We start from the raw sequence: 27,049 nt of genomic DNA on the forward strand, positions 1-27,049 counted from the left end.
ACTAGTCTGTGGCTTCATTTTCAAATGATTTATATGACTATGTTTAGGTAGCAACAACTGTCTCCTCTCATTTCAAAATTTGAACACTAATTTGACAGAACAGCAAACACACTTATAGACTACCTTCACACTACCAACACACTCAATTATTAATTTTTGTACAGCTATTCACATTTTTGTTTTAAAGTCCCCCTGTGGTGCAAATCAAGTCTTTAATGTTGTTTATATGTCTATGTGGTGTTTTTAATGTGCTTTAAGACAAACCATGTGCAAATTCATAAGTCAACACCATTGCTTTCTGAGTATTTTCTCATTTGCCGCAGAAGCCAGCGAATTGTAGCTGTCACTGTAATACTTATGAGCTCTCACACATCACTGTCCTTCCACTGACTACCTTTCGCAACTGTCTTGATAACTTCGGGTATGTAACATTTTTGAATGACTCCCATGAGTGCAGAATTGTGACGAATGTTGCTCTAGTCCAGAGTGACATAAAAGTCGCATGAATTCAAATATGACTGTTCAGACTGAGGTCGCATTGCAAAACATCTGACCTGTATCGGATTTAGTATCACATACGGAAGTGGCCCATATCAGAATTGAAAAGATCAGATTCCTTGTGGTTTGTGCTGTTCACACTGCCATGACAAAAAAACAGATCTGAGTCACATGTGAGCCAAAAAAAAAAAAAAAAATCAGATTTGGGTTACATTTGCCTGCAGTCTGAATGTAGCCATATTTTGACAGGTAACATCCTATTTAACGGATGCAGAGTTATATAACTCAATAAAAAGGAGTTCTCACCGAAAACCTTGAGAAACAGTTCATGCTCAACTTCTCCCGCCTTGTTAGAGGCCTTGCAGGTGTAGGAGCCCCCGTCGTCCTGCTGAATGTTTCGAACTGTGAGCGTTGTACCTCGAGCTCTCATTACATACCGCTCTGATTCCTGGAGCTGCACTCCCTTCCTGACAAACCACACATACACAACACATGTCAGTCGAACAAACCCTAAATTCTCAACACTGTGGTTTTATTCATATTGCAGGATGAAAATGTCTCCGACAAGACAATCAAAGAATATTGCATAATGCAGATGTAGGAAGCAAAGAAACGCCAGGTGATGGGTTATTCATCATAGATGGAGATGCAACATTTCAGAATATTCTGTTATGTTACATTCAATATACTTACTGTATAGGTATGCCGCCGAGGTGGAGACAGGATAATGAAATATTTTTTTGGAGAAGATTATCTATCTATCTATCTATCTATCTGTCTGTCTGTCTGTCTGTCTGTCTGTCTGTCTGCCTGTCTGTCTGCAATATATTTACAAATTTTAAATGGATAGTTGATAAATACCCCTCTTAACATAAAAAGGGTTCAAATGTATGTGTGACTGGTTCATTTAAGCCTTTTCTCTGGTTCATAATTTATATAACAAACAATGTAAATAGTATCTATCTAAAATGTATTTACAAACTGTAAATGGATAGTTGAGAAAAACTTCTTTTAAACATAAAAATCTGTTTTTGTTTATGCAACATATATATATATATTTTTTAGGGCTGTCAGTCAATATTTTTTTATTTTAATATCATTTAATAATAAAATGCATGCATGTGTGTCACGTTCAGGAGTGCGTTTCCCAGAAGCATCGTTAGACAACTATGTTCGCAAGTTCTGTCCTTATCAGCATAGTTCAACCAGTCGGGTGTTTCCCGAAACCATCGTTCCAACGAACATTCGCAAACACCATCGCAAACTTGTGTGGTTGGAACCACAACTCTCAACCTGTGGTTAGAAGCATAGTTTCTAGTTTAAATGACATGTGGACTAAATAAATCCTTATCTTGAGCAAAATAAGCAAGCTGACATTCAGTACAACCTGTGTTATTTATTTAGAATACATACAAATGTAATTTACGTCTTTTAGTTTGTCGAGAGATTTAAAGCACTTTTTTTGAAGAGAGCGCATGTGTGAACGTGCTCTACTGTGTAAGAACGAGCCAAAGATTGAGTCTGGAAATAAAGCAAAATAACTGAGAATAATGAGAAATGTCTGTAATTTATATAAAAATATCTAGCGTTAATTCGATCTCAAACAGTTTCATTAAAATAAGGTATTACTCCACCATGTGCGTGACGTCATAAACCAAGGTGGTTGAACGACCACTTTGCGACAGTATAGTTTCGGGAAACAGTCGTAACTAGCTAGTTGATTTCTCCAACGATGCATCGTACTATGGTAGTGAAGCAGCGAGTTACGTAGTTGTACGGGAAACGCACCCCAGTTTAATTTTGTTCATGGACTTTGAGTGTGTTTTCATCTGTCACATGTTTCTTTGTTCAGTTTCCCGCTACTCATCCGTCTCCTTGGTTACCGTCATTGTTAGTTTCCCTGCCTGTTACCTGATTCTTGAGTGTTACTACTAAAGTGTTGTTTGGATTTCATCTTCTGAGTCTTCAGCCTGTTCCTGAGTAGGCTACACCACACCGTTACAATGTGTCTCTGGTTCATTTTACCCTTTTAAGCACTTTTTTCCATTAATTTAGAAGTAATTTAAAGAGTCGTGGTGTAACAAAAATTCTATATAGTGAGGTAACCAAAACAGCATGTAAAATAAAACAGATAATTTTTAAAGACAAAATCTGTTATTTGTTTTCCAGGTAAATGATTAAAATGTAAGAGTATAATTCGTTTACAGGAAAACCTTTCATGTTAACTGGCCAAAGAAATTTTTTGATAAGTGAATATCTGCAGCATTCCTCACTTGGTTAGGGGCTGTTTACATGACACCGTTTTCAACTAAAAACGTAAAACTTTTTATGCGTTTTGGCCGGTCAAAGATTGAGTCTGGAAATAAAGCAAAATAACTGAGAATAATGAGAAATGTCTGTAATTTATATAAAAATATCTAGCGTTAATTCGATCTCAAACAGTTTCATTAAAATAAGTTATTACTCCACCATGTGCGTGACGTCATAAACCAAGGTGGTTGAACGACCACTTTGCGACAGTATAGTTTCGGGAAACAGTCGTAACTAGCTAGTTGATTTCTCCAACGATGCATCGTACTATGGTAGTGAAGCAGCGAGTTACGTAGTTGTACGGGAAACGCACCCCAGTTTAATTTTGTTCATGGACTTTGAGTGTGTTTTCATCTGTCACATGTTTCTTTGTTCAGTTTCCCGCTACTCCCGCTAAGCTTTTTATGCGTTTTGGCCGGTCATTTAAACAAAGTTTTGGGTGCCTGAAAATGCAAACTTTTGAAAGCGGGTTTCAAAGTGCAAGTTTTTGAAAACGGTCTCTGTGTAAACAACAAAAACGCAAATCTCTGAAGATGATGACGTCATGCACATGCGTATTACGTGTTCAGTCTATAGTGTTTCATCGCCATCTAATGGCCTGGCAGCAGAATACAGCGTTTTTAGCAGTTTTCGCGGATCCGTGTGAATGGGGATCGTTTTGACAATCGTGTCGTCTGTACGCGGAAAACTCAAAGGGAAAACTTTTCCGTTTTAAGCATATCATTGTCGTGTAAACGTACCCTTAGGCAGTATTAAGTATCATATTTTAATTTACATAAAAAATATTTAAAATTACACAAAACTATTTAGACCTTTAACTCTACTGGAATCCATTTATTTATAGCTTTTTCCCAGAATATACTTTACTATGTCCACAATCCTTTTTTTTTTGGCACCATCACACATACACACACAAAATTAAATGAAACTATCAGGTTTTAGCAAGCATAATGTAATTGGTGGTGGTTTTGTAATGTCCCAATGTATCAGTGAGTGGTTTGGTTAGGCTCATTCATTTAGGGTCAACGTGTGAGAATGCTCGGCAGGGATTGGTTTCATCACGTTCATTCTCATCTGAGCCGGAGGTAATTACAGTGATTGAGAGCCTGTAATCAACACATTGTGCTGCTGTCACTCAAAGCCCGCACATTAAGGATGGAATAAATGTGTCCGTTCTCTGTTATCATAGCTTTTTCTTGGCTGCGCTACCCCCGTTCCTGTTCCCCAATTTCTGCTTCCTCGGTGTGACACCTTAATTCATGAAAACTTTTGTTTTCTGAGAAGAAAAAAAAAGTTTTTTGTTTGTGCAACATTTTAGTAATTTTTAATGAAAAACAGAAGGCGAGGTTAAAGAGATAGTAAAAAAATTAAATGTCATCAATTACTCACCCTCATGTCGTTCCAAACCTGTACGACTTTCGTACATCTTCGAAACACAAATGAAGATCTTTAAATAAAATCTGAAAAATTTCTGTCCCTCCATTGACAGTCCACAACTACCCCTGTGTAGCTTCAAAAAGTTAATGAAGAGATTGTAAAACTAATCCATATGAATCAAACAGTTATTCCAAATTTTCTTAAGAGACACGATCGCTTCATACGTATGATGAACAGATTGAATTTAGGGTTTTATTCACATATAAACATTGATCAGCAAACATAAACAGAAGCTCAACCGTACTTTCTTGACGTGCAAGAACAAACTTCATTGGTTCTTGCGGAAGCTCAAACGTGCTGTGCATCACATGAGAATGAACTTCATTTGGTTCTCACACATCAAGCAAGCATGCTTAAGCTTCTGTTTACTGATGTGTGGGTTTGATGAATGTTTATATGTGAATAAAAGCATAAATTCAATCAGTTCATCATATCAAGTGATCGCGTCTTCAGAAAATTTGGACTAAACCGCTGAATTCATATGGATTAGTTTTACGATCTCTTTATGAACTGTTTGAAGCGTCAAAGTGGTATTTGTGTAGCTGTCAAAAGAGGGACAGATAGCTCTCAGATTTAATTTAAATATCTTCATTTGTGTTTTGAAGATGAACTAAAGTCTTATGGGTTTGGAAAGTCATGAGGGTGAGTAAATTAATACATAATTTTCATTTTTGGGAGAACTAACCCTTTAAACAATTATATAAAGTAATCGAAATGTTGTAGGGCTGTCAATCAATTATTTTAATATTATTTCAAAATAAAATACATTATATAGACTTAAATAATAATGTAAATAATAATTGAATAATATTCTAATAATTCTATATTACAATCATATTTAACTGCAAAAAGCCCCCCTATACAGATAATTCAAAAACACACCATTATTGTAGCAAACAAAAGCAAAAGTGACAAAAAGTGGCTTTAGATGTCTATATATTTTAGTTTATGGCGGCGATGCTGATAAGTCATACCTGTGCCAGGTAACATCCGGTTCAGGTGAGCCATAGGCCCGGCAGGTGAAGGTCACAGACTCTCCATAGTCCGCAGTGGCGTTGAAGGACTGCTGAGGTACAGAGACAACCGGTGGAACTGTTTGACAGAGAAAAATATGATATGGTGTTTCTGTCTGTCACCAATGAATTATACAAATACACAAACTTAACTTGTCATTTCAATTTTTTAAGTGTGAAATCTCTTGGTGGATTTAAGTGTCAAATGTTTAAGTGTCAACAAATACTTATTCAAATGACATATTCATACACAAGCCATTAACATGTTCCCATGTTCACTTCCTGGGAAATAGTGGTTGACAGCATGTGGCAGTCATTGAGCTAAATTAATGCTTGAATGCTGTTTTCTTAAGAAGCAAGATGTAAATCGCTCCATACAATGTCCAGTCATGCTGAAAACAGCTGTTTTAGAGTGTATGACAACACTAATGCTGTTTTATCCTGTAATGTAGTGAGTTTTCATTTATATTCCAACACACACACAGGCACAGCAGTTGATAGAACTAACTCTATTCACTCACCTTCATCTCCAGCGCATACAGATCATCAACAACGTGATCACACTCAAAATGCCCCGTCACAAGCCAGAAACAGAATGAATAAATACATCAGCCACCCTCTTTCTCTGAATCAATATGTCCTGAGCAGTCTACTTAATTATATTGTAAAAGGTCAACCGAGAAAAACCTCGGGTCAAACAAGAGGTCAACCTGGATGACCTCAAACAAACTTCCACTAACAATCTCAGTTTTTCAGACTTTATATTCATGAGAAAAATCGACTTATCTTCGTAAAGTGACTGTTTACAGCTGAAAGTATGTGTGTGTGTGTATGTGTGTGTGTGTCTATTAAAGCTCTATATGTGCACTCCAAGATCAGGCAGATATAGCCTGATATATATATTTTCATTGGCGGAGTCTATTATTGGTATGTGCAATGATTTGAGTGAGAATTTTTATATTTCCATCTCTGCAGAGAACTGGAAGGTGATAAAGTAATTTCAGACTGAACCTAACCCAATTTCGACTCATTCAGAAATTACTCTGCCTTGCCCTTCAGAATGAGGTAATTCACCTGAGAAGGAATGGCGTTCAAATAGTTTCAATAATAGGCAGCAATGTTCTTCTGCAAACTTCCAACACCGTTTTTTAAATACAGCATTTTTGTTCCCTTTTCCAATTTTCTGGTTTAGGGAATGGATGGACCCATCGTGTCTGGAAAAAGGCATAATTTTGAGTTGTGACTGGTTTCAAGACATAACACAATTTAATGGAGTGTGCGCCGGGGTAAAAAGATTAGATTAAATGGATGTTTTATTCATGGTCACTTTCAGCCTGACTTGGCAGTATATTAACACATCGCTCTCATCCTCTATTAGAAATCATATACGCACACACTATTTGCTTTTCCCCTGGCACATTATGGGTCATTCATTAGGTAAACCCAAACTGCTGACAGCCAAGTTCAAATTAATGCCACAATTGTTTTGCCATTTGCCATTTGTCTTCAGTCCATCCATGGCACGCATTACTCCCACAAGGGCACTTTGAAGAAGAATGAGCGTGTTTTTGTTGATGAGATGACAGCCGTGGAGGTCCTGATGGGAATCATCATCATTACGGATAGGGTTCAGTCTCAAACCTCTATTCAAACCATTCAAAACCAACTATTCAAACTCAGCATGCTTTGACCACTCTCCAGGGTTAAATAGACAGTCCTACAACTGAGCTGGTGGTAATGAGGGTGTCTGTGTGAGTGGGTAGCTCAAAGATCACACAGGGCACTGCAGACTTGTCGGTTTCTATCTTTTCTCTGACTTTGATTGTGCTTTTTCCCCCATTATCACAGCGATAGTTAACTTATCATACTGTTTCACACTTGACATTCTGTCTTCGGCAAAACACTAGAACCAGAATAAAAGTAGCATAAAATTTATCCATTTTACTTATTAAAATATATATATTATAACTATATTACACTATATTATAAGTCTAAAATCACACAATAGCTTTATTCGAGAAAAAAACAAAATAGAACATTGCTATTTTTCTCTTATTAATTTATGAATGTGTCAAAGAGAGCAAGGGTGGAAGTCAAGATTGATTCATTCACGAATCAAAAATGATTTGTGGAAGTTCAACTCACTGTCACAGAAGACCACTGGAGATGAAGCTTATCAATGACTAACAACTTTAAAGGTGCAGTAAGAGATTTCTGAGAAATGCTATTGAAAGTGGATCAGACTGAGCATAACAACACACTTGTAGCCAATCAGCAGTAGGGGGCGTGTCCACTCATGATGGGGGAGGAGAGAGAGCAAGAAGAGGGAGATTTGAAGAAAGACTGTGAGAAGAGAGATGGCTGAGAGACAAAAGAGAAAAGGTCTGATGAATATCAATGGAAAAAAGAAGGGTTATGACCAGGCAAGAGCTTAAGGACCTGCATTAACATTAGAAAAGCTATCCAGCCCAGGAGAGACCTAAGCAGGAAGGCCTGAAAATGGATGCCGAGGTTGTGTTGTTTCTGCTCCATACGTGAGTAACATTGGTTTTGCTATGTTTTCACAGAAGATAGGCTGTTGATGTAATGTTAGCTATAGTAACAGGACAGTTTTGAGTGTCATTGTTTGTCTGGAGCTGGTGAATAACAATGAACTCTTGCTCTTTTGTGTACTGTTTGATCATCCTTGTTGTTCGTTCGTCATCATCTCATTATTTTCTGCAAAGCATTATTTTGCTTTGCTTCAGCTATAAAGTGACATCCCCACATTGCGTGTTCATGCATTTTGGGGGCAGAGCAATGAAGGGAGGTTTGAGTTGATTTAAAATATCAAAAGTGTTTCTCAGAAATCTTGAAGTTGGATCTTGAATTTGGTCAGTTGCTCACACAAAGTATGACTTCAGAACACTTTCACAAGTTGTATGGACTATTTTTTAAGTTTTCTTGCCTTTTGTAAGGTTAAAACATTCAGTCCCCATTCATTGTAACTGTTTGAAAAAAGTGACACGCAGTCTTCAGAATTTATAATTTGTGTGTGTGTGTGTGTGTGTGTTACATGGAAGAAAGTCATGGGTTTGAAATGCCTTAAGGGTGAGTAAATGAGTGAAGAATTTTAATTTCTCAGTGAAATACCCTTTTAAATTTGCACACACACTGTGGAACTCTGGTAAGAGTCAGAGGAAACAGAGGCACACACACACACACACACACACACACACACGCACACACACACACACACACACACACACACACACACACACACACACACACACACACACACACAGCACTGGGCTATCATGCACTGAAATGGTTTCAACAAGATTATCATTGAATCTCTTGCCAATCGATGCCTATTTTCCAAAGGCAGTAATCTAATTTAACCTATTCCCAGATACGCATGCCCAACTGAAACAGCTCTGCTAATGTGAGACACAATTGGGCATTAAGACATCAAATCAAGCCAGCAAACCATCTGATACAGACTAAATTGACCTTTAGTCAACAACTACATGGTTTCAAAGGCTAATAAATCCAGTTATAAATAAAATTACTATAAAGCAGTTCTTTTGAAGGACAGTAAGAACACTTATGAGTCAGAAATGACAAAAAATCTTATAGGAAAGAAAACCACTGTGATCTCTTTAATATCTTAATTGTTCCTCTGAGACGATAGAGAGCAACTGCTGCTTAAGCTTCCTGCTTCTTAATTTTTCTCATCGGAATAGAAAACAATAATCTCACCAATGGATCATAGTTGTAGATGAGATCTCAACAATGTTTCAGATTGTGTATAGATTGACCAAGAAACATCTAATTAAAGCTCTCTAACAATTGTCAAATTATTTGTGCTACACTACAGTTAAAAAGTTTAGCATCAGTAAGATTTATTTTAAAATAAATTAATAATTTTATTCAGTAAGGACACATTCAATTGACCAGTGAGACAATTTTGTTTTGTTGTAACATTATTTATGTCTTTACTATTTGAAATTAAGAAAAATCCTGAAAAAACATGCATCACAGTTTCCACAAAAATATTAAGCAATACACCATTGAAAATAAGATAAAGCAACTATTCTGAGCTATGAAAAGCCATGAAAGAGCAAAAATTTCTATAATGTCCCTGATATATCTACAGTGGGGGAAATAATTATTTGATCCCCTGCTGATTTTGTAAATTTACAAACTCACAAAGAAATGAAGGGTCTATAATTTTTATGGTAGGTTTATTTTAACTGATAGAGACAGAATATCAACCAAAAAATCCTGAAAAAACCCCCCACATTATATAAAGGTTATAAATTGATTAGCATTTGATCGCGTGAAATAAGTATTTGATCCCCTTCCAACCAGCAAGAATTCTGACTCCCACAGATTGGTTATGTGCCCATGTGTAACACAGATTAGCCCTGTCACTTTAAGAAAGTACTCCTAATATCAGCTAGTTATGTGTATAAAATAAACCTGTCCACAGAATCTGTATCTTCCATTCCAACCTCTCTACCACCATGGGCAATACCAAACGTCAGAGACCAGATTGTAGACCTGCACAAGGCTGGAATAGACGACAGTACAAGACCATCAGCAAGAAGCTTGGTGAGAAGGAGACAACTGTTGGTGCCATTATTCGGAAATGTAAGAAATACAAAATAACCACCAATCACCCTCGGTCTGGAGCTCCATGCAAGATCTCGCCTCATGGGGTAAGGATGATCATGAGAAAGGTGAGGGATCAGCCTAGAACTACACGGGAGGAGCTTGTGAATGATCTCAAGGCAGTTGGGACCACAGCCAAGCAAACCATTGGTAACACGCTACGCCGCAATTGATTGAAATCCTGCAGTGCCCGCAAGGTCCCCCTGCTCAAGAAGGCACATGTACAGGCCCGCCTGAAGTTTGCCAATGAACATCTAATGATTCAGAGAAGGCTTGGGAGAAAGTGCTACGATCAGGTGAGACCAAAATTGAGCTCTTTGACATCAACTCAACTCGCCGTGTTTGGAGGGAGAGAAATGCTGACTATGACCCCAAGAGCACTATCCCTGCAGTCAAGCACACAGGTGGAAACATTATGCTTTTGGGCTGTTTCTCTGCTAAGGGTACAGGGCGACTTCACCGTATTGAGGGGAATGCTGTCAAATCTTGGATGAGAACCTCCTTCCTTCAGCCAGAACTCTGAAGATGGGTCGTGGATGGGTCTTCCAGCATGACAATGACCCAAAACATACCGCCAGGGCAACAAAGTAGTAGCTCAAGAAGAAGCACATTAAGGTAATGGAGTGGCCTAGCCAGTCTCCAGACCTTAATCCTACTGAAAATCTGTGGAGGGAGCCAAACTTTGAGTTGCCAAGCGACAGCCAAGAAACCTTAAGGATTTAGAGAGTATCTGTAAAGAGGAGTGGAACAAAACCCCTTTCTGAGATGTGTGCAAACCTGGTGACTAACTACAAGAAACGTCTTACCTCTGTGCTTGCCTACTAAGGCATGTTTGCTTGGGGATCAAATACTTATTTCACGCACTGAAATGCAAATCAATTTACAATCTTTATATAATGTGTTTTTTTTCTGGATTTTTTGGTTGATATTCTGTCTCTATCCGTTAAAATAAACCTACCATAAAAATTAGACTCTTCATTTCTTTGTAAGTGGGCGAACTTACAAAATCAGCAGGGGATCAAATAATTATTTCCCCCATTGTATGTACACCAATTATAGTGAAAATTATCCATGTGAGAACTTCAAATAAAAGTGTGATTTCCAACACCAATAACGGCAAACACGATATTAAAAATAAATTCCAGTGTCACTTGTTTAAGCAAACTAATTGAATGAAAACTCCTGCTTAGGAAATCCTCTCTATTTCTTGAACAGTCATTTTCATTCCATTTTTATTCATATCTATATTAACAAACATACATCATGAAGGGTCCAAATGAAAGCTAAGCTCTCTGCAGCTTTACTCACACATTAAAGCCACAGGATATTACAGAGATGCTGTTTAGTATGGCCTGGGCATTTCAAAGTCATTTCAAAGTGTCCAACAACACGCGTCCAGCAAATGCGTCTAACTTCGAAAAGATCAAAACGTCTCCTAGAGGACAAAGACATATTAATTTTGTATTCCCTATCTAACACTTATCTGACCAGGGGCTTCTGAACAGCCCCCGCAGAGTGGCATTTATTTTATGTCGGCCTCTGATATGTGTTGTCATGTTGGCAGGATTATCGGTCATGCCTCATTGAGCACCATGATTGGATCAGCAAGGAAAATTTCAGAAGTAAACTAAACAGACACCCGTTCATGTTCGCTATCATTGGATTATACAAGGACATGCAGACAGGGTGATGTCACTGTGCCGTTTCCTTCCCATCAGAGCGAACAGGGCTAATGCCATTGAGATAACAGGAAACGCACGGCTTTCGTCTGAAAGATAGGGCTGGAATGACTTTATGTTTAAAGGAATAGCTCACCTAAAAATTGTGATTATTAATATAATGTAATAATTAAACTGACAGATCTAAAAAAAAAAAAGACTACTGGATCCTACGGCTTCTTACATCCCTGTGTGCTGAACATATCTTCCCAAACTCACCGTTAACCACCAGGATGATGTCCCGGAAGTCAATCTCTCCCCTGGCCTCGACTCTGGCCTCGCAGCGATACACTCCTTCATCTGCTTTAGTTACTCTCTGGACTTGCAGATTGTTGTTTTGTAAGAGTTGAAATTCTGGAGAACAAAAATTTGATGGTGTTAATGACAGGCTAATTTTGCCTTCAAAGGAGCTATTGCTGGCAGAAATGACATTTACATAAAACGCAAAAAACATTTAAAAACTAATATGCTTGTTAACACTTGTCAACACTGAGTCGTGAAAGGGAATAACATTTTAAAAGTCTTACAGTGAAAGTAGGCCTTAAATTCTTAACAATGACAATACTTTTGGCATTTATTTATTCCTTTTTTCTTTCTTTTTCTCTTTCTGAAATTATATCCAGAGCAGCATGAACTCTCCCGTTAACTTTCAACAATTCAAGTGTTCACAGACAATTATATCTATATTCTAGCAATTATCTTACAACAATATAGTTGTTAGCCGGTATGGCAGATTACTTACTCTCAGTATCTTCAATGATCTCCACGTTGTTGTAAAACCAGGAGACCACAGGAACGGGGGAGCTGGTGACATCACAGACCACTTCAGCCACATCGCCCTGTCGAAACTCCTGAGGAGACCTCACGTCTCTGAATGTCAGCTTCTCTGTGGAGCAGGAAGGAGAAAGGTTACGTAAAATGCTACTTGTATAGGGTACAACGGGGCTAAAGGCGTACCAGGGTAAAAGGCTCCTTTGGTTTTATTTTCCTCTAAATTTTCCTTGCCAAGATGCATGGGCAGCAGCGCAAAGTTGATTCTGTGCTAATTCTATTATTTCTGAAAGATCATGTGACACTAAAGACTGAAGTAATGGCTGCTAAAAATTCAGCTTTGCCATCACAGGAATACATTCGATTTTAAAATATATTACAAGAGAAACTAGTTAATTTAAAATTGCAATAATATTTCACAGTATTACTGTTTTTACTGTATTTTTTATCAGCCTTGGAGAGATTAAAGGTGCTGTAGGACATCTGGGAAAATAGCACTGATAGCACTAAAAGCGTACGTGCCATCCTCCCTGCAAATCGCCGTCCAAAGCCACGCATGCTGAAAGCATGAACGCACACAGCCAAGAAGACCAGAGACAACGTTACTGCAATACCAATATCATGTGTCATTCACTGGTGAGAAAACTTTTTAGTACAGTTAGTAACACTACAATACCAAGCGTAAATAAATTATTAAAAAAATAACGTAAAAAAAAACAAAAAACAGAATTAGACGCAGCAAGTTTTCGGTTTGTTTAGCTAGCATAACTTAGCAGTGTGTAATCGTATTTCTTGCATGACGGGGTTTCCACAATGAGAGTCTGCTTGGCTCCAATGAAGATATATAGATCGTAGATCCTTTGCCAGTGCCACTTGTTGTCGGTAACATTTCAATGCTACATGAAGGCCAGCTAGTAGCCTCCTTGTTAGAGTGCCTGACTCTCACGCTGGAGACACGGGTTCGAGGCCTGCACAGAGCGGGGTGAGTAGGACCCGGGTGGAGGGGTTACATTGCTGCCATGACCTGGAGGGGGCTGAGTGTAACAGAGGCCAGCTAGTAGTCGCTGTGTGAGTAAACCTCACTCCTCTGATCTCTGAGAGGCTGCAGTCTTTAGCCTCCTTGTTAGAGCGCCTGACCCGGGTTCGAGGGTCGAGTAGGACCCAGGTGGAGGGGTTACACATGCGTCACTGTTGTTTCCTGAAAGAACTGTGCTTGGTTTTATCCATTGCCATGTGATGTGCTAAAAATGACAATAAAGTTGACTTTGATAATTTGATAAGACAGCATTTTCAGGTTTAGAACACATCTTTATCTGTCTGTTGTTAACTGTAAGTTGTTAGTGCACATGCTCTGATAAGGTGTCATAGTGCTTATGTAGAAGATGCAAATTCTATTCTACCTTGTGTACCATTTCCTCCTCTCTATACTGCACAACTCTTTAATTAAATATAAAACACACAAACAAACCTGTCCAATTAAGCTGGATACTGCTAACTGTTAAGGATGGGGTTGTATGTTGGCTGGAAGTTGTACAGATTTGTACACTTGAATACTTAGTACACTTTGATAACAGTTGAAACCCAAGCTGTATGTAGATGAAAGAAACAACATGAGGGCTTTGGAATCCTAGTTCAGACCCCCAGTGAGAAAACCAAAGAAAAATCAACGAAAAACAAGGGACGTGTCAACATCTATGTCTGCTTGTCATAAATCAGGTATGCTTCTACAGTATAGTCTCTGATTATTCACAATTCACAGCCACATTCTGACACATTCTGTTTGTGTGGGAAGCTGGTGTAAACAGCTGCTCCAGCTCAGTATAAGGAAATGTGTCTTCAGAGGGCTGAGAGATGCTGCACACCCTCATCAGCACAGCAGCTCTGCGTAACGATCTGTGAGTCATGTCTGTTTACACACGGCTCCCACTGCTCCAAATACAACTTCTAATGGAACAGGCAAATGCCAAGCCTGGTACAAAGTCAGCCACAGAGAAGCACGCTTGTGAAATATCTCCTGAAAGTTTTGCAACATCCATTAATTATACACACTGAGGATTAAAATATCATTCCTGTACATTAAAAAAAAAGAAAGAGAATTTCATGTAGACTTGTTTTACCCCTGTGTTTCAAGCCTTTGAAATCGGTCCCTTTAAAGAGAAAGATTTCCTCACCCTTGCACATTTTTCTTTTTTTTCGCACTTTGTCTGTGCTTGGGATCTCTCGCTTTCATACTCGTTCTTTATTACCTCTTCCCCATTAATTTCGAGAGTTTAACAAAGGAATTACGATGTATTTCCAAAAGGAGAGTTCTCTCAAAAATGTCAAATTCTGTCATTATTTTCTCACACTCACATTGTTTTAAACCTGACTTTTTTTGTTCTGTGCAACATGTACTATGAGCAGGTTGCTCTTTTCTATCCAATTACAATGAATGGGAAATAATGAAAATCTATTAAAATATTCCTTATGATTCTTGCATTATATTATCGAGTCTTTAGAAGTGTATGAGAGCTTTGTGTGATGAACAAAATTAAATTGTAAATTGTTTTTCAAACATTATTTTACTGTCTTATTGGACATTGATTTCATTAGTATAAAGTTGAATTTAAGTTTCACAATTTGAGCCTGATGAATCTTGACATTGTCATCCTGGAAAACGGCCTAAATGAAATACACACTCCATCAAGAAGAACTGTTGCCTAACATATAACATGCTAGAAACATATTAATCACTGCAATAATGATCCAATCATAGACTCATAAGCATTTGCATATTTAAATCCAAACAGCAACTTTTCATTTTTGGGCCGGGCACTGTACATGACCTCGTCCCCAAAGCTAAACATAATCATTTTAAATATATGTATATAATAAAAAATAACAATGCTGTCAATATGTCAAGACTGTATGTTTTTGTGTCTATCCGAATGTAAGTAAATGTACGTGTGGTAGAAAAAATACATAATACTCACGAGATCAAGTTGTTAAAATACATCAGGTTATGGTTAGGGGAAAGAATATACAGTTTGTACAGTATAAAAATCATTATGTCTATGGAAAATCCTCATAAAACATGGAAACCCAACGTGTGTGTGTGTGTGTTTGTGTACATATGTGCTTAATGTATTTGTAAACATTTAAGGAACACTTTATATGAAAGCAATTAATTTCCAATATGGTTTAAAGCACCTAACTACTGACATTTTCTGATTTTATGTGACTTAATCTAAAGTGAGAACTATTTACTCCCAATAACCATTAACTACTACTTTACTACTGGTTGAAAATACTGTATATCACTTACATGGTTAATAAGTTGTTAACAAAGCATAAAACATTATTTAACTCTTTTTATGAGCTAATTAAACAATAATAATTTTGTTAATTAGTGACAGTGAATGAATAACTCACTATTTATAAAACCTATTAATATACTAATGTAGAGGCTACACGCTACAGTATATAAATATGAATTAACTATAAAATAGTAGTTTGCAAATTATTTATAAGTACTTCATTACTGTATTCTTATTATAAAGTGCTACTGATATTTGTCCTGGAAAACAAGACATACTAGGAAATCACTTTTTGTAGTAAACTCACTGGCTCTCAGGTTAAAGAAATAGTTCACTTCAAAATGAAAATTCTGTCACCATTTAATTACCCTCAAGTTGTTTCAAACCTGTATGAATTTTTTTTTTTTTTTTTTTTTTTCTGGTTACCGACATTCTTCGAAATATCTTCCCTTGTGTTTAGCAGAAGAAAGAAATTCATACAGGTTTGAAACAACTTGAGGTTGAGTAAATGATGACAGAATTTTACAAATTTTGAAGTGAACTATTTCTTTAAGAGCTCGGCTCACTGGAGGAGAAAATTACCAGTTTTTCACATAAAGCTATTACTTCACAAGTCTTGAAATATAGTACACAATTCATAGCTATGATACTTTTTTTGGCACTTTTGCATCTTTGTTATTAACTTGAAAGCTATTCATCATTTATTATAACTGAATAAAAAATACAGCAACTAGAACATTCTATAATATTTCTCCTGTTTGTTTCACAGTAGAAAGTAAGTCGTGAACTACTGCTTTAAATGCACCACTGTAAGGAGCATTCAATTTGGTTGTGACCACAACACATCTATTCTCTCTTTCTTATAGTGAAGTCCTCCCCCTATCCCTGTCGCTTTTCCCTTATTACTGATGCTGGTTTTCTCCCTGTCGTGTGGCGGCAGCTGTCTTGTTGTTGGGGGAATTACATTTAGCTTTACATCAACAGATTTGTCAAACATCTTCGGATGGAACACGTCCATTTTCCCTGCATTGTGAGGCTCTCTCTTTGAAAGCTTTTGGATGTCCTATTCAGAGGGAAATCAAAACAGCTATTTCAATGGCAGCTTTTCCAATGGTGGAAGGTTTTTTTGTGCTAACACACATAATGTCCTTTGCTATGTAATGGATTCCTAAATAGTTGTGCCAAGATGTTGTTCCATTGTAATCTGCATCAATATACAATACTCTTGAATTGCTTTTATAGTCGGCACATGTAACAGCATGCTTCCTTTTAATACGCTGAATAAATCTCAATGTAAATGTATGATCATTCGAGGTACAAGTTTGCATCAAATCTAATCTCCAAAGAGAACAAATGAGGACAGATGGAGGGTAACTGAATCTTTTTTCTTCTTGAGATGCATACATTTTTTTTTATTGAAATTGGAATGATGTGTCATTGGAGACAAAACAAACTTTTTAGGAAACACACATTTCAACACATAGGCCTACATCCAAAGAAAATAAGTGATCTGAAATGCAAACCTCATGGTCACAACTTTACTTGCCCACATGGAAACCCTTTGCTGATTTATTTTCTCTGCTGATTTGTAAAATAGAGCCAAAAAAAAAAAGAGAATTATCTGGGCATCTGGTTTCTCAGCACAGATGTGAGTCTATGGTCTCTGACACTGATGGGACGTTGAAAGGGACAGCATCCCCACTGCTGAGAGACCACAGGCGTGCCATGAAGCCTCGTATCCCCTGGGTGGATTCTGTGTGCTGAGTGCCATGAGCAGGTGGGAGAAAAAGCTGCTTGCTTTTCATGCTGAAGAGCCCCACAGTGTTGAATCACAGGCGATTTAGAATCTAAATTCTCAAAATTCTCTAATTGGTTCTGTCTCCAAACACCAGCAATATACAGTAAACACTTTAGAATTAATATTAAACGATTTGTTGTTCTATGGCTAACTGAGCTGCGGTGCAGTTCAGTTCTGGCTCATGACATTTCCTGATCCTCATTCCTCAGTATAGTACCAAAGATACAGTTCAAAAGTTTGGGGTCAGTAAGATTTTTTTTGTTATGTTTTTTGAAATAAGACTCTTATGTGCAACAAGGCTGCATTTATTTGATAAAAAATACAGTAACTGCTTAATATTTTGAAATATTGTTACAATTCAAATATAACTGTTTGCTACTTAAATATATTTTCAAATGTAATTTATTCCTGTGGTGGCAAAGCTGAATTTTCTGCAGAAAAACTGAAAACAGTTAAATATTAACAGCTTAATTTTTTTGTGGAAACAGTGATAGCCTATATTTAGGATTCTTTGACGAGAGTTCAAAGGAACAGCATTTATTTGATATCAAAATCCGTTTGTAACATTATAAATGAATTTACTGTCACGTCACATCAATTTAATGCATATTTGCGAAATAAAAATATTTAAAAAAAAATATATATATATATATTTTTTTCCTATTATTATTAAAATATATTTTAATTAATGGTTGTAGTTTTTTTTTAAATCAAATATTCCATATTAATGCAGAACTAATCTGACATATTACTGAAGTATGTGCAGACACAATAAATAATTTGATGTATATCTAGACAAAAATTGTAATATACAAATACACTCATAAAATGGATTTCTGCTGATTGTTCAACATTTTTAATTAAGATAATGCAATATAATTCTCCATCTTAATTTTTTTGCATGCAATTTATTAAATTATTTTTTAGAGTAACATTCTAGTTATTCAAGTTTTTTTAACAAAGAAAAGTTGTGGTTAAAACACTTAATATAACTGTATAATCTTGCAATCTTTTTAGTGTATATACAATACTTTACACCTAAAAACAGAGGAATTCATTATTCAAAGGGCATTTTGTGTTGATACATTATGGGATATGTTTGCTATTTTACCCCAAGTCCCCGTTAATATCTGATCCTATTTCAAACGCATCTACATACAGTATGCAAAGTTATAAAACCATGATGGCAATACAAAGTGTGTATGAGCAGATTTATTTGTGTGTTTGCTACTTACGGTAGATCTCCAGCACCACAGTGGCCTCCTCTGTATGTCCCTGTACATCGCTGGCCTGGCACCGATAGATTCCAGCGTCTTCTATTTTGGCATTGTAGAGGGTGAGTCTGGAACGGATACCTTCATTGTGCAGTGCCACCCGCTGAGACGGGACCATCCGCTCCCCCTGTGGGTTATACCAGTCCAGATTCACAGGCTCCCCGATCACTACAAACACACACACGGTTACGGTCATAGTGCGGTACAGAATATAGTGTAAATGACTACTTGACAATATTGCACAGCATTTGATAAAGCATAGGGCTGCGCAATATTGGAAAAAACTGACATTACAATATTTAGTTTTTTTTTATTATTATTATTGCAATATTTATTGCTATATGAAAAGATACAACAATTTTCAATTATTCATTCTAGAGTGAGTAGGCTGATTATGGGAGTGCATCTGCATAAAAAAATAGCAGTGTGACTTATATGTGTTATATGTGACTTATATGATATGTGACTTACTCATATTTCAAAATCCTTGTAGGGCTGAGTGATTTTTGAAAAAAATACTAATTGAGAGTTCAAACAGGGTTTGCTTTTTCCAAGAACCAACTCTTTCAGTAACCATTTCAGTAACCAAAACAAAAATTTCATTCCACGTAAGTTTTGATAGGACAAATTGCCACTTGTTTGTGACCAATTCAATATGACTGTAAAATAATAATAATAATAACAACTATTATTAAATAAAAAAAACAAAATAAGAAACATTTTAAGTAATTTAAAAATAACTTTATTTTACCGTAAATACTAATAATTATGTCTTAATCTCATTTTCAAACAGTAAACCATCAAGCTTTCATTCTGACGGGTATAAAATGAATACAAATATGCACTGCCATTTTCAGAATGAAGTGTGGCACTGTTTGTTCATTCACACCCATGCAGAAACCGCTTCACTCTGAAAACAATAGCGCATATATTTGACAATCACACAAAGCCATATCGCGATATAGATTTTATTTTTGATATACCATGCAGCCCAAATACAGTATGTTCATACCCAAAGGGAAACAACTGGACACGTTTCACTGCCATTCCATTTGGTGCTGCTAGTGGTGCAGAACTTCCCCTTTAAGGATATCTCTTAAGCCTCTGGTAGTGGCATACACTCTCTCTTTGTCTCTCAAACACACACACACACACACACACACACACACACACACTGCGATAAACAAAACTCGTCATGCGCTTTGCCCTGCAGAGACTGGCTGGCCGGACCCACATTTGGTACCAAGGTGCTTGGCGCTGTAAATCCTGCTTTGCTGGAAGGTCATAAACAGCATCAGCATGGTGCAGCACTTCTCCGTTCAAAGCATCAATCAACTGCACAACAGGGGCCTTCGGCTGCACAACGGGGGAGCGTGAGACTGCGGCTCCAGGCAGACGGGCAGGCCGAGGATGCAACCGGCCCTGTGATGCAGCTCTGCCAGGGGAGAGATGCTGAGAGCGGGCAGGGGGTTATCAGCGAAGGAGCAGAGGATGATCTGCGGGACGTGAGGGGTTCAAGGAGAGGACATGGCAGTATAATCTCAGTCCACTCAGCAGACGCTGGACCATGGAGGAGTTGCTGAAGGGGTAAGGATGAGATGTTTGGGATTGAAGGGCTAAGGGACAAAGCTTAGTGCACTTCGCTGGTCACATTCAATTTTCTTCGCTTGTGAATGAAGTTTAGTTTTAATAATTAGGTATAGTGGTTAAAGATGTAAGCTGGCAGCCAAAAGGTTGAAGGTTCAAGCTTTGCAAGGGGGGATTCATGAGATATTAACACTGTGCCCTTGAGCAAGACACTTAACCTTCTTGTCCCAGTGAAAGAGTACTGTTAGTCATTGTTAGGACCGCACGGTTTTGCATAAAACATAAAAATAATTTAACTTTTTTGTTAACGGAAAAGTGTGGGTGTTCATAGGGTATTCTCTTAACAAGACTCTTTGTCAAAAAAATTATGCCACTTGTGTTTTCATAGGTCACATTGCCACTGACTCTTTTTCTTGCAATCACAAGTTTACATCTCACAATTCTGACTTTTTTTCCTTCAAAATTCCAAGATATAAACTTGCAACTGCAAGTCATAAAGTTAAAATGCGTGATATAAACGCACACTTCTGACATTTTTTCTTGCAGTTGCGAGTTTATATCTTGTAATTCTGATTTAGTACACACAGTGTGAGTTTATATCACGCAATTCTGAGGAAAAAAACGTCAGAATTGTGATATGCTTCCATACTATCATGAGCTGTGCTTTTATAAACGAACACAGTGCTGAGCTTCACTCAAAAATGGTAGGGCATATATTTCATTAAATCGCAGCCTTTGTGATATGACTATTGCATTAAGCCATTTAACAATATCAGTTTTATTTCATTATGTCGTGGAGCTCTGTCACTGTACATAAAATAATCCACTAAATGAGCATATACTGAGCCTATGATCCATTTTAGACATCAAAGACACTGTATACTGTGACCTGTTTATGTTTTCTATTTCAGTATGCACTGAACATGTCTAGCTCTTTGCTAAAAATAGTCTTTTAATCATTCCTCAACAGTTATCCTCCACCATCATGTGTAACATTCGCTTTTCTGGAGCAAATTATTTCCATAACATGCAGCACAGAAATTAAAGCCAAAAAAAGAACTTTATAAATACATCAAAGCAATATCCCTGCATATCCCAAAGCTATTTTGGAAGGCAAGCATGCTGGTTTGTCTCAGCTAGTTGACCTGAAGGTCTGCAGGGCATGTGTGCACCCTCCATAATATCTCCAGACACATACCAGGTGTGCTAATCACTCGCAATCTGGACGGAGTCCAGCAGGGGTCAGCATGCATCACCCTGTCAGTGCCTGAAGCTCACGCAGCAAAGCCCTGCAACCTGACTACAGTAGCTCAGCCATGTGGAAAAGAAAAACAACACCCAGCTTCACCACAAAACATAATCTACCCCTGTGCACATGGATATCCATACTCATGTCCAAGCACAACCTTGCCTGCAAGAAGAGACAGGCTTAGGATCTGTGGTTTACAGGCAGAAAGCGACTGGTCTTGAATGATAAGTAACTTCGAGCAAGGGAATTGTGCTGATTTTTAGTGTTTAGACTACAAACTTTTTTAAAGGCAAGGGCCCCCAAACATGACATTGCTTTTTGGAGCTTCAAAAACTCGGGCACTAAGAGCCAGGATGTTATTTTATATAACTCTGATTGTGTTTGGCTGAAAGAAGAAAGTCATATACTAGGATGGCTTGAAGAAGGGTGAGTAAATTATGGAATAATTACATTTTTGGGTGAACTATTCCATTAAAATAAATGTTTTAAATTACTTCTGTGATGGCAATGCTGAATTTTCAGCAGTCTTCAATGTCAATCATTTCTTATTATGTTGAAAACCGTTGTGCTGTTTAATTTTTTTTAGAAATGGAAACAGAATTTGATGTATAGAAAGTTCCAAAGAACACTTAATTTATTTTAAACAGAAATCTTTTGTTAAAATATAAATCTTTTTAAAATCAATTTAATAGGAACTTGCTTAATAAAAGTATTAATAATTTTTTTTTATTTAATAATAAAAAAAAAACTTACTGACCTTGAAGTTTTAAACAGCAGTGTGTGAGTGTGTGTGTGTAATATATTTAGCTTTTTACTATAACAAACTATGCCTGTCAATATAATGAAAAAATGTGATTACTGATTTTGACTGCAATAATATCAAATTCAATAACTGTATAAAACATTACAAAATAAACATAATTGATCACATCAAATTTTAGGTTAGCCTGGTAATGTTAACAGCCCTTAAAAATATATTTGGTAAAATTTCCTCAAAGCAACCTATTATAGATCCCTGAAGGTCCCCAGCCAGTTTACAAAAATTAAATAAAATATTGTAAAACAATCAATATAAAAACAGCTGTCAGTCCAAGAAAAAAAATCAAACATACTGTACACACACAATCAGACAATTTGCCTTGGTCATGAAGAAAGCTTTAGTCTTAGTATTCCATACTGCTTACGACAGGAGACGTTATTAAGCCGTTCAACCTAAATAAATGACTACTTGAGTTAGCACTACGTAAATTGTGTGCAGTCGTGCATCTATCTCATATACATCAACGTCAGACACATGATCAGGTGATGCTGTGAGAGTTCTGACCTGTGCATGTGAAAAACTTGGACTCTCCGACGCTCAGCTCCACCTTTTTTAGCGAGATTGACACCTGGAGGACACCTGGAAAACAAAGAAAAAGACAGAGAGAGATAAGAGAGAGGTAGCAATCAAAAATTCAGTGCACGAACTGCAGGTACAACAAGAATGCTTCACATGTTCCTGCCACAGAAATCACACCAAACCACAGGCGGCACAAAAAAGTGTCTTTGCAAGCGGGAGAGATGAGAAGGTACAGCGAGACTTCTATAAGCCCCCTCCTAATCACTTCAATCAGGCTAGCCAGCCTGGAACATCTAGCACCTGGTACAAAAATAGTGAGGAAAAGAAAAGGACACAAGACAGACAAAGCTTTGATCTGCCTTTTTCTTTTTTATATACGTGGTATGTTCTTGCATTGCATTTCGCTCTCAGGGAGGAATCCAGTAAGAATGAACTGCAGCTGCCGGTAGTGTCATTTATTTGAATGCGTTGTCTGTGTTGTTTTAGCATGTGATTCACCCATTTAAATAGTTTAAAATGGAACTCTTGCAGAATGTCCAAGCTGCTCTTTTCTACACAATTAAAGAGAATAATGACAACTAAAGCTGTCATTAACTGTATATTTATATGTATCTGTTGCAATGACAAAATGATGTCTTTGCATAGCCAGATGTGGGTCAGAACTATATAAAAATTATTATTTATATATATATATATATATATATATATATATATATATATATATATATAGATAGATAGATAGATAGATAGATAGATAGATAGATGTATAGATATAGATATATGGTAATATTATATGTATATGGTAGTGTTTAAAACCTTCGTTGTCTTTTTGCTCATTGCACCTGCTGTCTAAGATCCAAGTTTACAAGGCAGTTGTCCTCAGCACTCTGCTGTTGTATGGTTCCAAGTCATGGGTCCACAGAAAGCATATCCGACTACTTGAGTGCTTCCATCAACTATGTCTCCATTCCATTATACTCAGTAGCAGGACTTCAAGACAAACACAGAAGTTCTGGAAGAAGTGGGCTTGCCAAGCATCGAGACCATGCTACTACTGCGTCAGCTTCACTGGGCAGGACATGTGTTACGCATGGATGACGGGAGGCTGCCTAAGGATCAGCTGAAGCAACAGTTGATGCAAGTTTATATTAACCCCCAAGACTGGGAGATACTGGCAGCTGATAGATCCAAATGGAGGAACATTACATTGAAGGCTGCCAGGGAATTTGAGGAACGCATAGTGAAAATTGCCCAAGCGAAGCATATACGAAAGAAAGAATTGGCTGCCAAAGTACCCAAAGACAGCTATGCTAAATAACTCTTTTGTGTTACATGCAATAAATAAATATGGTCATTTGAGTTTGGGACGACATGAGGGTTTATGAGTTTTCAGGTATTTTTTTCCCCTTGAGAACTGCTCAGTACCAGATGAAATCACCATGTTCTTCTTACCCGCAGAGCCAATCATACGGAGATGACAGTGAGAGGTCCGAGGTTCCTCGTTAAAAGTGCTCTGTGAATTTGTGGCTCAGGTAGAGGTGAGGGCAGCGGACAGCATATGAATGAGAACACGAATGCATGCTGGAGCATGAATGTGCGAGAAAGTAGACAAACTCCTTGAGCTGGAGGTCTCTCCGTTCATCCGAGAATGACCAACTTGTGTTCTTTTTATGATTTTCGCACATCGGCATGCAAGAGTCAAGAGCAAACTGGACACACGTACACACTTGCGAACACACAATTAAACACACACTGACGGAGCTCATGGGGGAAGCACTGGCATCTGGCGTAATGATTAATTACAGCACAGTGGGGCTGGAGCTAGTCATCTGGATGGAGACAAGTCTGAGGGTATGTGAGCTGCTGCCCGTAGCAACCAGAATATAATTACTCCCCAAGACTACATTGGGAGAAAAAAAAAAAAACAAGCCTTCTCATTAAGTTTTTTTCTTTTTTTTCCACTTATTGTACTGTTCAAACAATATTACATATTTGGTGTTTGGTTACATAAGTTAATGAACAAAATGACACTTAATATAGTGTAAAAAATGATTTGAAGTCATTATTACATTGTAAATTTTGAGTCAAGCACATTAACACCTGTAATCAAAGTGTATCTCACATTTGACAAAACATTGATGAGAGAGGATGTCAGGCAAACTGCCTGTGCTATACTTTCAGAATCGCTCTCCTGGAACACATTTCCATGTGTTTGATTTGTCCTAAAGCAAAATCCACCTCAAGAAATGTCAGTGTGTCAAAGAAAATGCATAATTCATGGATATAAATATTGATCTTGATCTAAATTTTGCACACACGTCAGATAGACAAGATAACGAGCCCCTAAAAAGACAAGTAGCAGAGGTGGCAGTGATGTAATCCAAGACCATTTACTGTTCTTTTGATTAAAGGTGCATTGTGTAATATTTAGGAGGATCTGTTGACAGAAATGCAATATCATATACATAACTATGTTTTCAGTGGTGTATAAAGACCTTACTTAATGAACCATTATGTTTTTATTACCTTAGAATGAGCCATTTCTATTTACACACTCCGTGGGTCCCCATACATTGAATTACACCGACATGTTTCTACAGTAGCCCTAAACCAGTGGTTCTCAATCTTTTTTGGGCCAGCGCCCCCTATCCATTATCCATGGTATTTTTTGCATAAATATTATGCAAATGGTATTTTATCCATACACCATTGAATGGTATAGTGCACACAAACAAACAAACAAATAAAATACATATCAGTGAGGCTTATTCTTTCTCTGGTCATTCTGACATACTCTCACCTGCCTTTTTTATCGCAGAGTTTGAGCTCTGATAGCATGTGGGTTATCTTTGACAACTTCCCTCAGAGCCAAGACTGGAACTAAATGTAATTAAAGCAATTAATTACTTCACACTCACACGAGAGTCGGTTCTCTGATTAAACCTAACTGTCTGTCAGCCAAATAATCTAATTAAACTGATATGAATCAACAGCCATTGGAGCAAAAATAGAGAACACCACTTTTTTCACCAATTTACGAGCTGAGAGAATGAAAAGAAAAAGAAAATACACTATTGACATATCAGACCTCCAATAGGGAAAATCCTCTTTTTTTGCCATTAAACATGTCTATTTCAAGCAGTGTGTTTCGCTGGTAGTGCGTATAGCTCCCTGAAAACAGAAAACAGAAGAGCACGGGAGAGTGCGGGAGTTGTAGAGATGAGTTGCCAAAGCAATTAGATGTGCAAATGAAGAGAGCCAGCCACAAATGTGCAGGCTGTGCCAGAATAAATAAGTAATGCCCCAAAATATCAATACCTGCCAAAAAACAAAAATAAAAAATTACTGAGCTATAGCAGCAAGAAACTTCTGTAATGATAACTAAAAGCCGTAAAACAAAGTGCATGGGTCCTCATAATATTTGCTCACGCGGGACCCCAGACCAATAAAAACAGTCTGAAATCAATGGAGGCCTGAGGTGCAGACATAACTCTCTGCTTTACTGTAATTCTGTGGTGTGTTTGCCATTCCGAACAAAATGCCTGTGTGGAAGAAGTGAGTTAGCGGTAATTAAGCAGGCAGCAGTGCAAGGCCCCCAGGCTGAAAGGCTACACACCAGTCACAACAGTGTGCTATGCTTTCTCACTGCCACTGAGATCATTCTCATCTTTAGAATGAGTTCCTCTTAATGAATCAGTCAAACTGAATCACAAATAGGTCTGTCTTAACCTGATGCTGATTGGCTACACTCTTAAAAATAAAGGTCCCAAATATGACGAAATGTATATGATGTATAAAACCGTTTTTTGGTTCCATGAAAGAACCTTTCAGTGAATAGTTCTTTAAATAACCAATTTTTTTTTTTGTTAGTGTGAAGAACATTTAAAAATCCACTATGAAGAACCTTTTGTGGAATGGAAAGATTGGATGTTAAAGGTTCTTCATGGAACCATCAATGGCAATAAAGAACCTTTATTTTTCAGAGTGTACTGTACCACAAGACAAGCCCAAACCCTTCTTAGCGGTCATCATGAGCTGTGATATCAAAAGTTGCAGAGAAATAAATGAATGAATGAATGAATGAATGAATGAATGAATGAAAA

General features: G+C 37.4%; 1 protein-coding gene across 3 annotated transcripts in view; it reads right to left on the reverse strand.

Annotated features, from left to right (window-relative positions):
• The window catches only part of LOC311088824 (neural cell adhesion molecule 2), a 212,815-nt gene that overhangs the window by 38,692 nt on the left and 147,074 nt on the right, over positions 1–27,049 (reverse strand). For all 3 annotated transcript variants that reach the window (XM_084123160.1, XM_084123159.1, XM_084123161.1), the window contains exons 2-7: positions 22,932–23,006; positions 18,733–18,939; positions 12,375–12,518; positions 11,852–11,986; positions 5,220–5,337; positions 805–965 (exon numbers count right to left, since the gene is read on the reverse strand). In XM_084123160.1, the coding sequence (XP_083979286.1) occupies positions 805–965; positions 5,220–5,337; positions 11,852–11,986; positions 12,375–12,518; positions 18,733–18,939; positions 22,932–23,006 (840 nt within the window). The remainder of the gene's footprint in view (positions 1–804; positions 966–5,219; positions 5,338–11,851; positions 11,987–12,374; positions 12,519–18,732; positions 18,940–22,931; positions 23,007–27,049) is intronic.

This window comes from Abramis brama (genome assembly GCF_963993115.1).
Source record: "Abramis brama genome assembly, chromosome: 8".
NCBI classification, from domain to species: Eukaryota; Metazoa; Chordata; class Actinopteri; order Cypriniformes; family Leuciscidae; genus Abramis; species Abramis brama.